This window comes from Pleurodeles waltl, chromosome 9, assembly GCF_031143425.1.
Source record: "Pleurodeles waltl isolate 20211129_DDA chromosome 9, aPleWal1.hap1.20221129, whole genome shotgun sequence".
NCBI classification, from domain to species: domain Eukaryota; kingdom Metazoa; phylum Chordata; class Amphibia; order Caudata; family Salamandridae; genus Pleurodeles; species Pleurodeles waltl.
The window spans coordinates 415,982,466-416,000,190 of record NC_090448.1 but is presented as its reverse complement, the minus strand read 5'-3'; the positions used below and the strand labels follow the sequence as shown (position 1 = coordinate 416,000,190).

Here is a 17,725-nt window from a genome sequence, read left to right as displayed (position 1 = left end):
GAAGCATAGAATCATTATAAGGAAGGGCCGAGAGTTAATGTGCCTGCTGAAAAGAAATTGTACTAAGCAGATCATAGTTTGCATCTAATGTAAAAATGCCAAAACAACTCTGTTGATATATGTTCTTTCTGGAAAGAGAACATACTTTAGTCTAGTGGATACTTAGGCTCATCATAAGGTAGCAGAGAGGGTTAATGTGCCTGATGCAAAGAACATGAACTAGGCAGATCACAGTGTGCATATAATGTAAAAATGTCAAAATAACCCTAGTGATTGATGTTCTTTCTTGAGAGAGAACTTACTTTTGTATAGTGGAAGCTTGGACTCATTATAATGTAGCACAGAGGGTTAATGTACCTGCTGCAAAGAATGTGTACTAGGCAAATTACAAAGGGCATATAATGTAAAAATGTTGAAATGACTCTGGCGATTAGTGTTCTTTCTGGAGAGAGAACGTACTTTTGTCTAGTGGATACTTGGACTCAAAATAAGGTGTTGCAGTGGGTTACTATGCCTGCTGTAAAGTAAGTGTACTAGGCTAATCACATAATATTCCTGCTGTAAAGAATCTGTACAAAACAAATCACAAAGTGCAATTAAAGTAAAAATGTCAAAATAACTCTGGTCATTTATGTTCTTTCTGGAGAGAAAACTTACTTTTGTCTAGTAGAAGCTTGGACTCATCATAAGGTAGCACAGAGGGTTAATGTACCTGCTGCAAAAAACGTGTACTAGGCAAATCACAAAGAGGATGTACTCTAAAAATGTCAAAATAACTCTGGCAATGTATGTTCTTCCTGGATAGAGAACGTACTTTTGTCTAGTTGAGCTTGGAGTCATCATAAGGTAGCACAGAGGGTTAATGTGTCTGCTGCAAAGAACATATATTAGGCAGATCACAGAGTGCATATAATGTGAAAATGTAAAAATAACTCTAGCGATTAATGTTCTTTCTGGAGAGAGAACTAACTTTTGTCTAGTGGAAGCTTGGACTCATTATAAGGTAGCACGGAGGGTTAATGCATCTGCTTCAAAGAATGTGTACTAGGCAAATTACACAGGGCATATAATGTAAAAAATTCAAAATAACTGGCAATTAATGTTCTTTCTGGAGAGGGAATGTAATTTTGTCTAGTGGAAGCTTGGACTCGTAATAAAGTAGAGTAGAGATTTACTATGCCTTCTGTAAAGAATGTGTACTAGGCAAACCACAAAGTGCATGTAATGTAAAAATGTAAGAATATCTCTGGTGATTAATGTTCTTTCTGAAGAGAAAACGTGATTTTGTCTAGTTGAAGCTTGGACTCATTATAAGGTAGCACAGAGGATTAATGTGCCTGCTGCAAAGCACATGTACAAGGCAAATCATAAAGTGCATGTAATGTAAAAATGGCAAAATAACTCTGGCGATTTATGTTCTTTCTGGAGAGAGAACATACTTTTTTCTAGTGGAAGCTTGGACTCATCATAAGGTAGTGCACATGGCTAAAATGCCTGCTGCAAAGAATGTGTAATAAGCAGACCGGAGTGCATATAATGTACAAATGTCAACATAACTCTGGTGATTAATGTTCTTTCTGGAGAGAGAACTTACTTTTTTCTAGTGGAAGCTTGCCTGATTATAAGGTAGCACATAGAGTTAGTGTGCCTGCTGCAAAGAACGTGTATTAGGCAAACCACAAAGTGCATGCAATGTAAAAATGTTAAAATGACTCTGGCAATTTATGTTCTTTCTGGAGAGTGGAAGCTTGGAGTCATCATAAGGTAGCGCAGAGGAATAATGTGCCTGCTGCAAAGAACATGGACTAAGCAGATCAGAGTACATATAACGTAAAAATTTCAAAATAACTCTGGCAATTAATGGTCTTTCTGAGAGAGAACGTACTTAGGGGAGAGCCAAAAGAAATGATTCTCATTAGGTAACAGTGTGAACAATGTGAGCAGAGCGCTTTCTGTGCTGTTCGTGCTGTCAGCACCATGGCCTCCATAAGTGCAAAGGGGAGAGACAAAAGGAAAAAGTAGTTCACCCACACTGAAGTATATCGACAATCGTGGAATAATCCATATAACAGGGTCAGTCTGCAAGGCGGTTACAAAACCCCCCCAAGGCAGGACAAACGTAAGGCATCAAGGGATTTTTTCAAGGCAAGCCCACGAACGAGTGAAATTGATGGGCGTGACATGGCGTGGTAAAAGCCCACAATACTTACAACAGGTCGGAACGCGCTTGCACACTCAGCCTAACAAGACAATCACTACAGGATTTTGCTGTTCTTCAGGACCTTTGAGGGTTGACCTGGGCCTAAATAAGCGGTTATTCAAATTACCAACCAAAACAGACTGAGTGATTTCAGCGCTTTGAGTGACATTTGCTTTCTGCTTAATCGCAGACGAAGGACAAAGCTTTTCACTGAAACGGAGGGGCTGAAACAAATGTTTTAAAAATGTAAAATACAGCACAAATGGGGGATATTATAAAACATTAATCAATTGACATAAAGCAGTGATCCCTTTTATGATAAAGACAAGGGCAGTACTTTTTACTGACAGGATATGGAGCGCTCTGTAGATTTTCTGGTCAGGGATTTACTAATCATCTTTTAGGAAGCAACTGAGAATCATGGGCATTAACTATATAAGTGCCACAGACTACGCATCACTTGCCCGTTGGTACCCCTAAGCATTTTCCTTGATACCCCCTGGTTTCAAGGGCCATGAAGGCAGGAAAAAAAATGAAAGAAGGCTCTCTGAGCCTTTTTTGTTACTTTTAGTAGTATTCGCTCAGTCATCACCCTTTAATGAGCCACTTACTAACAAATAGAGAATACTGAAGGGTTACAGGTAGGCCAAGTAGTCACCATGTGATGTTACAGGAAGAGTGTCAAAAGATGTGCATTGTCACTCCTGCTGTCCATGGCATGTTCGTGAACTGACATCCATGGTAAGAACACTTTTATGCAAAGGTAACTTAATCCATGCCTTCATGAACTACTGCTTGCTCAGCGCTAAAGGATAAATAAGAACAAAAGGGATTTCTGAAGAACTCTGCTGCAGCTAGACTCAACAGGTATGTGTCCAATGATGAGCAAGCAATGAACAGTCCTCAACTCTGGAGGACTCCATATATCATCACCGTACATGTATGGAGTTTGTAATGTAAACTCATGCTTACCTATTTATACTTACCTTGTTGATATTTTGGTCCTCAAAATGTAGTCCACAATATTTTGATAGCACAGTATTCTGGAATTGATAAGAGGTGGAATATCCATGTACACATATGTTGGATTAGTGTGGTGCCAGGGCCAAAATAAAAGACTGGATACCAGAAACACAGGAAGTCAGACACTCGAGGCTGGGGCACATGCATATATAACATGTAGAGGACAATCCTATCCACACGTTATCTATTATAAATACCAATGACTAAATATAATTTACGAAAATATTGTTTCGTTGGATGTAGATTTTCTATTATTAATTTCAATTGAACAATTTTTTGTAAAAGATATTTTAGCCAGACAATATTTAGGCCATACTCTTATTGAACCTAACGTCATCACCTACATAATAGGAACTTTTAGATTCAGAAAATACAAAAGAAAGAGATCTGTAAATCAAGTTTTTTTTAATGCCACGGGATAGTCTGGTGAGTTGAAAGCTTGCTACGGGCAGTGACTCAGACTACAGGACACTGGCAAGACCAACTCATCCTTCCATCCATCCAAAGTTGGTAAAGATAGTACTATTGAATTTTGTAACAATAACACTTTTTATTTGCAGCGCTTACATACAGCAGAAGTATTAGATGCAAAGTTTACTTTAATTGGTTACTTTGCACTTGCCAGCCTTTTTCGGGAGTTGATTTACCCCTATTAGCGCATTTTGGCTGTCGGCATTGTGATGCCACAAGTCAACTGTAATTAATTGTTGCATTAGAACCGAGGTGTAATTTTATCATTAAGAATAACTACTAATGTCAAGAAAGTTGGCATTAAGGTAATATGGTACAGGTTTTTCTACAGGTACTCTGTATATAGTATTAAGCACCACCAGCTGTACATAATAGGTCTACTGCAAGTCACCAAGGAATACCATGAGCACTTAGAGGCCTAGGGCCACAGGTTGACTCTCTTTATATTTTCATTTAACTCTAAAGTAAATTACAATATCCTCCATGTGTACATCTGTATGCTTTTTATTCCTTATAATATAAAAGTTTTTAAATAATGGACACATAAAATAAAAAAATATAAATGAACTATACAAACGTTCAATGTTACTCGCAGTAGGAAAAACATAAATTGCTAACATTATTATAAACAGCATTTCATTAAAGAGAATATCAGTCGTAGTTAAAGGATGATAAGGAAAAGTAACAGTATTTTTGTAGTACTGTCACTTGCTAGAGATCAGGACGCCTAAGAATTTTCAGCAGAATAATCTAAATTAACCTGGGAGTTAGAAGCCCCACTTGTTTGAACAGACTTGTAGAATAGAAGAAAAAGGCCTGAAGGGTGTATCGCAATTGTAACGTTTGGTAGATCTTGCTGAGGCAGCTCTGAAAAGATTAGCAGCTCTGTCACCAGGTGTGCCAGTCCTACCAACATTCTCTCTTCTCCATGTGCACACATTTCAGCGTTTGTAGTATCGCCTAAAAAGAAACCCCAAGAAAGGTCACCAACCTTAATTCGTTTAGTGAGAGAAGCCAAGGAGCTGTACATGAGTATGTATGTAGCAGACTTGTATAGCGCGCACATGCCTGGGAAGCAATGTGGTGATGAGCTGTGTTACATCAGTGGCTTTAGGGTCATTATGATGTACCCACTTGCTGTAATATATTATTGCAGGTGATGTGTTATGTCATTTTCCTATTACAAGTGAGTTCTGTTATCAGGCTCGCCTTGTAATATAATAATAAAACACTAACAATACCAGCAACACTATTAATATACCAGGTGTATATTCAGACCAGAGGGTCACTTGGAACTATTGGCAGGCGTTTGCTGTCACCCATGTCAATGATACTCATTTTATTGACCTTGGCATGATGAAAGGCTGAGTTAATTCGTTAGGATTATCACCATGGTGTCAAACAGAGATCCCTACAGGGCACTCTTTACAGCCTGACACAGCTTTATTATGTAATGTCCCTACTAGTATTATTATTGCTATTATTACTTGAAATATATTGGTAGTATAAGTAATAATTTTATATTGCTACAAAAAACAACAACAGTAATAATAGTAATGATATAAATACCATAACAGGCGCACGTTCCCCTCGGAGGGCAGCTGACACAGATTTATATTCAATTCAATCTCGCCAGGATTCAAACCCATGACCAAAGTGTGACGTAGTGGTGAAAGTAGCATCAATAATAACACTATTATTAATAATGATGTTACATAGTATCTCATTCTGCAGTTCTGAATTAAGACGTGGTACTGATGCCCAAACTAATGGCACTCAGCGGGTGACTGACTTTGCCCAGCCCTAACCTCGCCTGACCGGAAATGGGAGCGCGTCCGCGTTTAGTCTTCATGGACGCGGGGCCTCCTCAGCCGTCGAGGTGCAGGCCTCAAGCGGATTCACCGTGGCGCCTTGATAGCGTCGCACTCCCACCAATAGACTTATCGATAAAGCGGCTGCACTAACTTTTCATTAGTGGCCCGCCTGGCGGCCGGTGCGTGTCAGCAGGCGCTAATCCGCTGTCGAGCCTCCGGAAGAGAGGAATCCATCAGCCGCAGAGAGCAGTCAATATTCATTAGGGTTTACATGCGCTGAGTGCTGCTGGGACAGCTCATCATCACAGGGGCCCCCGGGGGACGCGAGGGGACTAATTGCCAACACTCACACAGTCGCATTTCCCGCCTCTTTTTATTTTATTTTTTTAATTAAGTAAGCAGTACAGTGCAACAAAGGACAGGGAGAGGAGTCGCTCCCACCGACGCTGAGAAAAGGCAAGAATGAAATACCAGGCAAAGCTAAAGAAATCTATGTGCGTGCTGCGGCCGCAACAGGCCTCACCAGCCGCCTGCGCAGCTCATCACTTGCAATCGAACTGTGAGACTTACCTCTGTCGCCTGAGAATCCTGTAACACACTGAGCCACCTAGCTCAGCTGTTAAAACAAGAGACAAAGGTTCACCCATCATAGTTGCCTGCATTTTAAAAGAGAAAGTGGGACAATTTGTAAAAAAAATCGTATTTTTGCCGGTGACTTAAAATGAAGCAGAAGCAATTTTAAGATGGAAGGCAGCTAAAATAAATCCTTCGTTGGCTCAAAAAATCGGGAAGCTCCAGCAGACAGCTGCAAAAAGAGGCTCACATTTATACACCGGCCAGTTTGAATTGTAAAGACACTCTGTATAGGTGTTTAGCAAGGTGCGGCAGACTGCATGCGTTACTGCTTGCTGCGGGCCATGTTTGTGGTAATATAACGGAAATCAACAGTAAGCATCATCCCACCAGTCAGTAAAGTAATCCCACGAACAGTCAAAACCCGGGCCCAGACTCTGCTTTGTCAGTCCCGCCTCTCTGTATGCCCCATGGCCTTACAGGCCAGTCCGACCATATTTAGAGTTTGGTGGATGCAGGGCGTCTGCAGAAATGCAGCTGATGCTCTGTCCACCAAACTCATGATTCCTTTGCTGAATTCAGATTCTGATTCTGGGGGATGTGTCAGGTTTCCGACAGCAGAGCTTCAGGTAGCTCGGCCGCTGGAGTCCTTTGGCCAGCGACCTTCTGCCAAAGGGTCTTCAGTCAGTCCTGGTCGCCCCATTGAACAATTTTCCAGTTTAGAACTGCATCGGAAACTCTGGCAGTTCCGAAAATGGATCAAGGAAATTAACTCCAAATACAGACAAAAACTTTCAGCAGATCAGGGTCATTATATTATTGTTGTTTTCGATCAAAATCCTGTTTAAAGAGTTGTTAGTGAAAACAAAAACAAAGTGAGAATATGAAACCTGGAACCCACTCAGGAATGCTTCACTGTCCTCAGCAGAGCCCTGGAAGCCCCAGCTAAAGCAACACCTGTTCACTTGTCTTTTCAGGACAAATGTGGTGCAAATAAAACGCTCTGTTCATCGTTGGTCCGAATTACTTTCACTTCCTTCATTATTCTTTTGAGCATACATGCAATTTATACAAAAATCATTTCCCCACAATTACCACATGAAAAATGATCTCTTTTAGCTAATGTTATATTAACCATGAGGCAACTCAACTCGTGCCCTTATAACTTGTGCCCACTCCATGCACTGCTAATTACCCCCTATAATACATCACTCATTATAACTTCTCTGACATCCTTGATAATATCACTGCAACATTTGCAATGCAATTATTGATGAGAATACTAGGCATGGTGAGTGTGTGATTTATAGTTACTGTAGGGCGCAAGTTAAAGTTACTTGAGATAACTATACCTAGTGAATTTCAGTGGATTTGTACGTTTAAAACATTATGGGCCTCATTCCGCCGGGGACGGAGGAAGCACCACCAACAGGCTGGCGGTGCTTCAGGGGCAATTCTGACTGCGGCGGTAAAGCCGCGGTCAGAAAAGGGAAACCGCCGGTTTCCCGCCGGTTTTCCCCTGCCCCAGGGAATCCTCCACCGCGGCGCTGCAAGCAGCGCCGCCATGGGGATTCCGACCCCCTTCCCGCCAGCCTGTTCCTGGCGGTTTACACTGCCAGGAAGAGGCTGGCGGGAACGGGTGTCGTGGGGCCCCCTAACAGGGCCCCATTAAGATTTTCAGTGTCTGCAAAGCAGACACTGAAAATCGCGACGGGTGCCACTGCAACCGTCGCACACCAGCAACTCCGCCGGCTCCGAATGGAGCCGGCTTCATCGTTGCTGGGGCTTTCCCGCTGGGCGGACGGGCGGCCTTTTGGCGGTCGCCCGCCTGCCCAGCGGGAAAGTCAAAATGACCGCCGCGGTCATTTGACCGCGGTACGGTCTTTTTTCGGAATGACCCCCTATATTGTCACTGACATTTTCACCTAACTATATCGTTACTAACCTTTTTATCGGTGAATGTGGGTATGTCTGTGTGTGGATAGATAGATAGATAGATAGATAGATAGATAGATAGATAGATAGATAGATAGATAGATAGATAGATAGATAGATAGATAGATAGATAGATAGATAGATAGATAGATAGATAGATAGATAGATAGATAGATAGATAGATAGATAGATTATACTATTTGGACCTCAATTATGAGTTCTTTGTAATTGCATTGTCATGCTAGTTTAAGTCTTTCCCTTTTAGGCTGTGCTTACACCTTATCTTACACCTTATCACTACATGTGTCATCTAGAATAACTTAACTCTCAGGTGTGCCCCAGTATTTTTGTAATGTCCATGTTTTGGCAGCTTCTGTTTGTTATGCCCCTCTTTTCATGTATCCGCCTTTCTTCTTCTTACCCCACAATCTTTCGCTCTTTTGCCCTGAACTTCTTTTTTCTTTCTCGCTCTGACTTCCTTGTCTGCACCACCCTTGACACTTGAAAGCTCCCCAGTTCAGACTCAGTAGTGGCTAACCCTCTTTCCTTATTCACTTCTTTTGGGTTATACCTATTTTGAACCTAGCCAACCAAGCTTTCATCCCACTCTTTAGGGCACGTTTACAAGCCCCTAGCGCCACCTTAGCATCATTTCTGTTCTACCCTATGGCGGCATTAAGAAGGCGTTTCTTCAGCGCCATATTTACAAAGTGGTGCAATGCTTGCATTGTGCCACTATGTGAACCCTTAAGCCACATTATGCTTCCGCCAGGCATAATATATGCAAGGGGGTTGTTCAACGCAAGGAGGCCCCAAAAAATGGTGCAGTGAAATTTACATTTCACTGTGCCATTTTTTTCTGTCATTTTTAACACCTCAGAGCAGGCATTAAAATGATGCTCCCATTTTAATAAATGGGTCTCCCTGTGCTTTGCTGCACTACCAGCAGCATTTTTGACGCTAGTGCAGCAAAGCACCACAAAAATGTTGATGCTATTGTCCTAACGAGTGCCATGGTAATCTATCAAAAGTCACAATAACATGCCTGATCAACCTAAAACCAGAGGTGCAAAATAACAAATATCTTACCTCACCAAAGAAAAGTGAGCTACACCAATGAATCTCTTCATCCTCTCATTCTACACATACCCTAAAAATATAAATATGAATATGGGAAGACCTATCATGGGTTCTGTCCCTTGCACCAAACCTTATGCCTTTGACTTTGGTTCTATAGTATAGTAAGCCCCATGTCTTTTTATTCTGTCTGCAGGCAGCATCGAGTACACCTGTCCAGTGGTGAACGACTGTGAGATCACAAAGAGAAGGAGGAAGTCATGCCAAGCTTGCCGTTTCCGCAAGTGCCTCAAAGTTGGGATGTTGAAAGAAGGTAACGGTAATAAGGCAATGTTATCATATTTCTTGAAGGGCTGTACATAGTTGCTTATCTAGAATCACGTATTGCTATTAGCTCAGATCCCTCAACCTCCAGGTTATCAGGCATAAAATGGCGTGACAAATGCTGTCAGGAAATATCCTCATTTGATAGAGTGGAGGCCGTCGCTAAAAGTGGAGGGAGACACTTGTCATGTATAGCAAGTAAAGGATACTTGTTCTGAGTGACAATTGTAATGCAGGAGGCTGCTATCTTGATTAACGTAAAGAGACCATTATTCTGAATGGTGTGAAAAGATCATCATCTTGAGTGATGTGAAGAGGCCCTCATCTCAAGTGAGGTGAAAGGACTGTTCTCTTAAGTGATGTGAGAAAGCACCTATCTCTAGTAATGTGAAGGGACTATCATCATAAGTTATGTGAAGTAGACGCCAATACCACTAACATGAGGAGGCTGTCACCTTGGGTGATTCTTGGGTGATATCCGTTGGCAGCTACCTCAAGTGATATTAGGGAATTTTCATCTTGAGTGATGTTAGGAAACTGTCATTCTGGGTGATGTGAAGAAGATGCCTTTTTTACTCTGTCACGTTCAACTCTGTGAAGAAACTGCATTCTCATAGATCTGAACAAGCTGCCATTTTTGCGATGTAAAGAAGCTTCTACCACAAGTGATGCACAAAGCTACTGTCTTGAGTGATGATTACATTCTGTTGTGTTGAGTGATATAAAGAACCCTCCATCTTTAATGATGTAAGGAAGCTTCCATCTGGATGACATGAAGAAGCAGCAGTCTTGAGATATTTTAAGATAATGTCATCTTAAGTGACGGACAGAAGCTTTCACCTGGAGTGACATGAAAAAGCTGCAATCTTTAGGAAGCATTGCTGACATCATCTTGAGCGGTAAAAGAAGCTGCCATTGTAAGTGATGTTAAGAGGCAGTCATCAAGAGTGCCCAGAAGAACATGCCAGTTTGAGTGATGAAAAGAGGATGTCATCTTGAGTGACTCTAAGAGTCAATCATCTTGAGTGCTCTGAAGATACTGTGATGTGAACAGGTTGTCGCCTTGAGTGATGTAAAGAAGCTTGCATCTTGTGTGATGTTAATGGGCTGCCACAATGAGTGATATAAAAAAACTGAATCTTGATGTCAGGAGGCCTTCATCATGAAGAATGTAAGTAATGTTGTTGTTAGGCTATCATGTTGAATGATATGAAGAGACAGCCATCTTTGACATCCAAAGTCTGACCTCGCGTGAGCTGGAGAGAGTATCTTATTAAGTGATGGCAAGGTTTGACTGGGCTGCCAAGCCATACGATTATGAATGATTGAGCAAACGTGAAAAAGACTGGCATCATGAGTGATGTCAAGAAGTCACTGTTCTGAAATATGGGGAAAACACTTGACTTGTGAGTTATTGAAAGGGATTCCTATTGAGTGATTAGAGGACGCTTTACTTTAATCTAGCTGGAATGACTGTCTTCTTATGACAGTTTGGGATTCTCATTCTCAATAGGATTTATCCCTATCAATGTAGAAACCTAATGGATTCTTGGCATCTTTTAATTTTCCCACACATTCTATATTTAAAAATGTTTTCATCTGATGTCACTGTTCACCTATATAGCCATTGTGTCTTCAGTGCAGTTAAATGTGGAGGCTCCCAACGAGTACAGAGAAAAGTTCTGCAAAATGATGCGGCTGGAAGTTCTAAAAATACCCTCATTGCAGCCCCTGCAACACTACCATGGCCTCATGTTATTCTTCACAGCAAAAATATCAAAAACCTAACAGGATATTATGACTAATACTGGCCCATCCCTTTCCCTATCTATTGCCCTACTGTTTCTACTAATGTTGCTTACAGAACTCTCAGTCCTGGAAGGGAAGGATATAGTGAAGATTGCATTAAACCATACAGTGCACCCTACAGGAAACAATTTATCATCTCATCTCAGACCTTACTTGTGTGGTTAATGCATTGCTTGTCGATAGCTCAGTACAGTGTTTAATCTGCCAAGTGCCGGAGCTGAAAGTTTTGTTCAGAAACCTGCTGTCAATGCTATTGTATGCCGGGTGTCAATACCAAGGTGGAGTAGTCTTGATCCCACTTCATGCCTCTTCAACCACCGCCAGAATCTTCCACCTCCACCACTAGCCACTTCCTGCCTCTTGATTTCACTCTTGCAGGTTCTTGAGGAAAAATATGTGCCAGTCTCTAAAAATGATTTCTGATGCGCCCCACCAGCAACCACCAGATCAAATCTAGCACTGACTCAGTCCTTTGATCACTGGATCAAGCTGTCAATGCACTTCATCTGAATAGAATACAGCAGCAGACAGGGCGATATTGCCTAACTTTTTCTCAATCTCCAACTTATCCGTACACAGTTATATTTTATAAAAATAAGTCGTAAGTCAACTACACAGTTATGTGGAAGAAAAACAACTTGTAAATGTTAATGACTCAGTCAGGATGCAGAGGCTCAAGACGCACCAAGTCCAACCCAGACCCTAAGAAAGAGGAAATCTTTACTGCATTGAATGAAGATCAGCAATAGTTTGTGATTCTACTCGATGTATCTAATGCATACAAATCAATTGAGCACTCAGTACTATTGAGGATAAACCACAAATGATCAGGCTATATGAGAGCCCCTTCCTGGATCCACTGGATACTCAGTGGCAACAGTCAGAAAATTTGGAGAGGGGCTGTACTTCATCTATAGGGACAATGTCTCTCGGAGTACCACAAGTGTCGTCACTCTTGCCAATATTATTCAACTTTGTACATGTGCCTGTTAGCTCGGGTTCTTGGACAATGTGGGGCACACTCAAATGTCTGCTGATGTCACGCAGTTTCACATTCAACAGGGTGAGAATGACCAAAATAAAATCTCAAGCTTTCCTAAAAATGTTCAGAACTGGATGCAAGAAAGTTTCCCCTGGCTGAAAGGGGCAAAATGGAGATCTGTGTATTTGGTGGAACACGTTCTTCAAACAGCCTCAGAAACTTGGAGGCCTACCAACCAAAGTGACGAAGGTTCAAAACCTGAGAGTAATGTTTGATGTTGCCACGGCCTTTTTAACCCAGATCAACTCTGTGGAGAATCGTGAAGATATTTTCCCGGTCTTTTTTTCAGTTTTACTTAGTTTAAACTAATAGAACACTTTACAGCCAAACCCAACTATGCTCCATATTTTTCTGTTTTATAGCCATAGGGAGTTTATGTGCTTTGCCTAGAATCATTGGCTGTTGAGCTGAGGACACGCTATGAACCTAGCTCCACATGGTCCATGGTCAGCAGCTGCCACTAGGCCCTATGTCCTTTCCGAAACCGTATGAATCCCTGCTCAATAAAATCCTGCTGTTATTCTCATGCACTCATAGAGTGGAACTTTTTACATCTTTGGTAATGGCAAGGTTAGATCATGGTAATGAAATCTACCAAAAAGACTACCAAAAAGTGATGGAGTTAAGGCAACAGCTGAGCCATGCTGGCAGATCATGTTTAAATCTCTGAAAACAAATTATATAGGGCGAGCATTGAAATCACTTTATTGATTATTGTTGTACAACTGACTCCTATTCACATTATGACATGATTGGGAAAGGATATGATGGATATTTTGGTGGCCTTGGATGCTGGATCTTGTGCACCAATCCATTCTGATAGTCAGTTCAAATACCCCAGGACCTCTTGCCACCAGAAGACGCAGCCCTCATTGCGTACAGTGAGTTGCTCTTCATGTTTAAGTACTAACAACTGACTTAGTGGGTTATATGATTGTTCGTCTAATCCCCTTTTGCCTTTGCCATGGACTTTTATCCATCCCTCTTTGGCTCCAGCTAGTTGTGATTTACCCATTCCTCACAGTTTGTGTGATTCTGAGCCTCGGGCAGTTTTTAACTCTAGCTTTATACCCTCCGATGATTTAGCCTCTCATGGCATGCCCAGCTCTGATTGTTTTCACTTGAATGACATTCAGGAGGCTGAAGCTATTCAGGATCTGGTTCCCCCTGTGCCATTGCTGGTGCCAAAATACATTGGGCCACGCCTGTCTCCTGGGATATAGCAGGTCTGTGGTGCAAGGTCTCTCTACCATCTTGCATTAAATTTCTTAACAACTATGACATCTGTCTTTTCCAGGAGACATGGGCTTTGGGCCCACTCTTTAGGTCAGGCTAGCTTAATTTCTTTATCCCTGTGCTTCCTAGTCAGAGGGGCAGGCCATTGGGTGGTTTAACCACTTGTGTTAAAGCAATGTTAAACAATTACCTATCCATTGTCATAACATCCTGGGCATTCAGTTAAAACGTGGGCCAAATTTAGGACTTATTTTAGTCAATGTCTATGCAAGAGGGGTCAGGGGGGTACGGTATCTTGCATTCTCCTCACACTCAAAACCTTTTTTTACAGAAGTGACCCAGGCACTTTAAGTTTATTGTGGCTGATGACTTTAATGTCACCTTTGAGCCCCTTGATTTGGACAATTTCTTAAACATGCATGAGGATGATATGATGTAGTCTGTTCCTTCTCTGGATATCCCTCCTATTAACAGGTGGTCACAAGTGGCAGTCCAGTTAAAATCCCTAACCATTGAGTTTGGGCTGAGGATCCTTAATGGACGGACAAGATCTGACTTAAAGGGCTTCCATACATATAATAAAGTCAATCGCACAAGCAGAATAGACTATTGTCTAATGATCTAAGGTTGTGGTAAACTATAATTGAAATGGTGGTAATGGAGAGGACAGAGAGTGACCACAATTCGCTCTCTGTACAAATGCAAGCACTTTGCAGGAAACGTTCCACAGACATAGGCCCTTCCATATACACCAAGGATATAAGTTTGACCAACGACAAACGCCATTTAAAATGTCTCCAGGTAGCAGGCCGTCCCGACCTGCTCAGCATTGTAAACACTGATCCTAAATGCTTACTGTAGTGCATTAATTAGGGGCACTTAGTAACTAATGATCAATTGATACCATCACGTATCATCTTTCTTTAGAGAGTCCCGGCACACTTTTCCATTGATAATAAATCAGGAAGAAGCAGAGTTGAAGGGAAGCATTCCTGGTTCAACACAGAATGTTGTGTGTTAAATTCATCTTTGATCAAAGCAATCAAAGCTAAGAACACAGCCCTAATCCCCGCACTTAGGAAGTCCTATAAAGGCGGCTAGTCATAAAGCTAAGCACGCTAGGGATGAGCAGGGGTGGATAGCGCTAAAAGATGCATCTTTTAACAAGGACTGCCTTAGATTCTGGACACTGGTTGCATGAGGTCCTGACAAGAGTGCACTGGATGTAACAATGAATATCGCTTCCGCAGACTGGGTTGATCATTTTAGTCATTTGTATTTTGTTGATCCCACTAGTCTGGCCTTGAGCAACATTGGGTACACCTGTTCAAACCAGTTCTTCTCCCAGTTCCACTCCTTTACAAATGTTTGCACTTTCTGATATTGTGCATTCACTTGACGTGGTTAAGCGATGTAGGGCCTTAAGCCTGGACGGTGTCCCAAGCTGACTTGTTCTTAACTGCCAGGGATTCTTGGTCTAGTTACATTCTTAAATTAGATAATGCAATATCAGCAGGGGCTCCAATTCCGGACTCTTGGAAGGTTGCCACTCTTGTACGTCTCCACAAAAAGGTTGACAGGTCCTTACCGAATAATTACAGGCCTATTAGTTTGATGGATTCCCTGAGGAAATTTTTCTGCCAATGTGTATCGGGGAAAATTCAGGAGTGGATGTTTGATTGTGGGATCGTTAATCCTTTACAAGCTGGATTCCATAGGGAAATTTCCACCATAGATCAAGTATTTCGGTTTTTGCTTCTGTTTTGGAGAGCGGTTACAATTGGCAAGGGGAACCTTTATGCAGCATTTGTGGATTTAAAGTCAACTTTTGACTTAGTTCCTCGAGCTGAACTGTGGAAGGTACTTACGGGCACGGCAATGCCTTCTCACGTTCTTTCAATTCTTGTATATTTATACAAGGACAATTATGCACGTTAGGTGGAGTGATCAAGGCCTGTTAACTGATAACATACTTGTTTCTAGGGGAGTGCGTCAAAGCTGTGCACCAGCGCCCACCCTATTTTCATTATTTATCAATGACATTGTTCCTTTCCTGGCCCAGGTAGAGTCAGACGCCCCTTCCCTAGAGAAAGACAAAGTTCCAATCCTTCCATTTGCTGACAATACTTTGTTGATCTCCAAGACCCCGAGTGAATTGGAAAAGCTCTGAACATCTTTCGATGAGTTCTCTCACACTCGAAGGCTGGAGATCAACACTTCAACAAATAAGTTAATTTCATTCAACCCTCACAAGTCACTTAAAAGGAACATTGCTCTGGGATATGGTGAATTCCTTCACCTATCTTCGGATAACGATTTCAGAGAGTATGGGTTCACAGCCACATATTACTATGGCGGTTATTAAACAAAAACATATCAGAGGTGCTCTAGTCAGGGAGTACTTTGCCTTGCACACTAAACCAATCTATCCGAACCATCCAAATCTATGAGGCTAAGGCTTTGGGTTCTGCTCTTTGCAAAGCAGAATTGTGGGGCTTCTTGAATACCCAGAAATTAATCAATGTAGAAAATAACTTTGTGAGGAATGTAGTCTCTCTTCCTAAGAGCCCCCCATTCATCCCTCTCTTTATTGATTTGGGTATTGAAGGAATGGAGTGTAAAGCTAGATTGCATCCTCGCTTGGATTGGAGGTGCTTCTGGACTACTCCAGAGCTTGTCCACTATGTAGAAGCCCTTCAGATGGTGTTAAAAGCTGACTGTCTCACCAGACTCACTTGGCTGAGGAGTGTCGAAGACTTGTTGGATTCAATTGGGTTGTCTGAATTGTGGGATCACCCAGAGGTTGCTTCATTTCTACCCAAGATTGATTTGACAAAAGCGCTATTGGATGGGGGTAGTTGCTGACGAATTGCGAGGTGCTGCTTCTTCTACACTATCATGCGCCTTTATTGATTTTAAACAAAAGAACAGGTACGAGGCATTTTGGGACCAGATTTTGGAACTCAAAGACAGGAAACTTTATTTCCAGTTTCGTGTAGGGGTTCTGCCACTAAGAACATTCACTTGTAAGTGGTCCAGTAGGGGAGCAATTGTATATCCAGCTTGTAACACCTAAAATGAGAGCTTACCCCATGTCTTGTTTGCCTGTCTAGCTTATATGTTGCCTTGCAGGAAGTGGATAGCCCCAGTTTGTAAGTTATTAGGTGTCCGCAATCATTTAGTTGTTTTTTGTATTCTTAGGAAGGACACTCGACTGGTCCTAGCCATTTTCGTTGCCAAGTGTCTGGGTGCTATGTGGCTCTTTAGAAAGAAAATATTACTTTCATTACGAAATGCTTGAAGTTGCTGGGTATTTTACTTGTTGTATTTTGATTAGTGTGTATTTGGCGCAGATTTTATTTTTTCTTTCTTATTTGCTTATTTTATTGCCTTGAATGTTTTGTATGTTAATACATATATTTATATTGTTGTTCTACTTTTATAGACTTGGTGGCCGAAATAAAGTTTTCAAAATGAATGACTGAATGAAATCAAAGTTTGTTAGACAAGGAGAAAAAGCAGACTGGCAAAAAAGTCAGGAGTACGTGCAAACACTAGACCACCAATATATCTCTATCAGGACTCTCCAGTGAGCCTCATCACATTAGAAAGTTTTAGGAAATTAAAACATGAAGTCAAATCCATAGGAGTTCAAATTCCAAGTATGTGGAAGTCTGTTAACCCAAACTTGAGTGCAGAACTCAGCTATATGCATTGAGAATATCTGTAAAACCAAAATGCCCAGACTAGCTTTTGACTAGCTCTTTGAAATCGGGGCAGCAAATGGGTAATATCGGCAAGACCTCGTGTCCCACACATGACTGAACCTGTCTCATGCCACCACAATGGACTCTCGTTCTCTCCTAAAAAGCACCTTGAAGTAGCTGTGAGGTGACACTAGTGCATACCCACTGGTTGAATAAATAAGACTTGGTCTGAGAAGGTCGAGTAATTAAATATGAGAACATCCTAGTACAGTGGTTCCCAACCTGTGGTCCAGGGGCCGCTGGGGGTCCGCGACTGCTTAGAAAATTAAATGATATTAGCAGATTAGGTCCGCAGCTTTCAGTAATGATTCGGTGGGGGTCCCCAGGTTCCGATAATGATTCAGGGGGGTCCCTGCATTCCAGCAATGATAAAGTGGGGGTCCACAGAAGTCAAAAGGTTGGGAGCTACTGTCCTAGTAGATAATCCGTGTGAGTATTTGTTAGTTAATTGATT

At 41.7% G+C, this 17,725-nt stretch overlaps 1 protein-coding gene across 1 annotated transcript in view; it reads left to right on the top strand.

Annotated features, from left to right (window-relative positions):
* The window catches only part of LOC138259451 (estrogen-related receptor gamma-like), a 139,345-nt gene that overhangs the window by 73,801 nt on the left and 47,819 nt on the right, over positions 1-17,725 (top strand). The window contains exon 3 of the mRNA XM_069207202.1: positions 9,290-9,406. Coding sequence (XP_069063303.1) covers positions 9,290-9,406 — 117 coding nt within the window. The remainder of the gene's footprint in view (positions 1-9,289; positions 9,407-17,725) is intronic.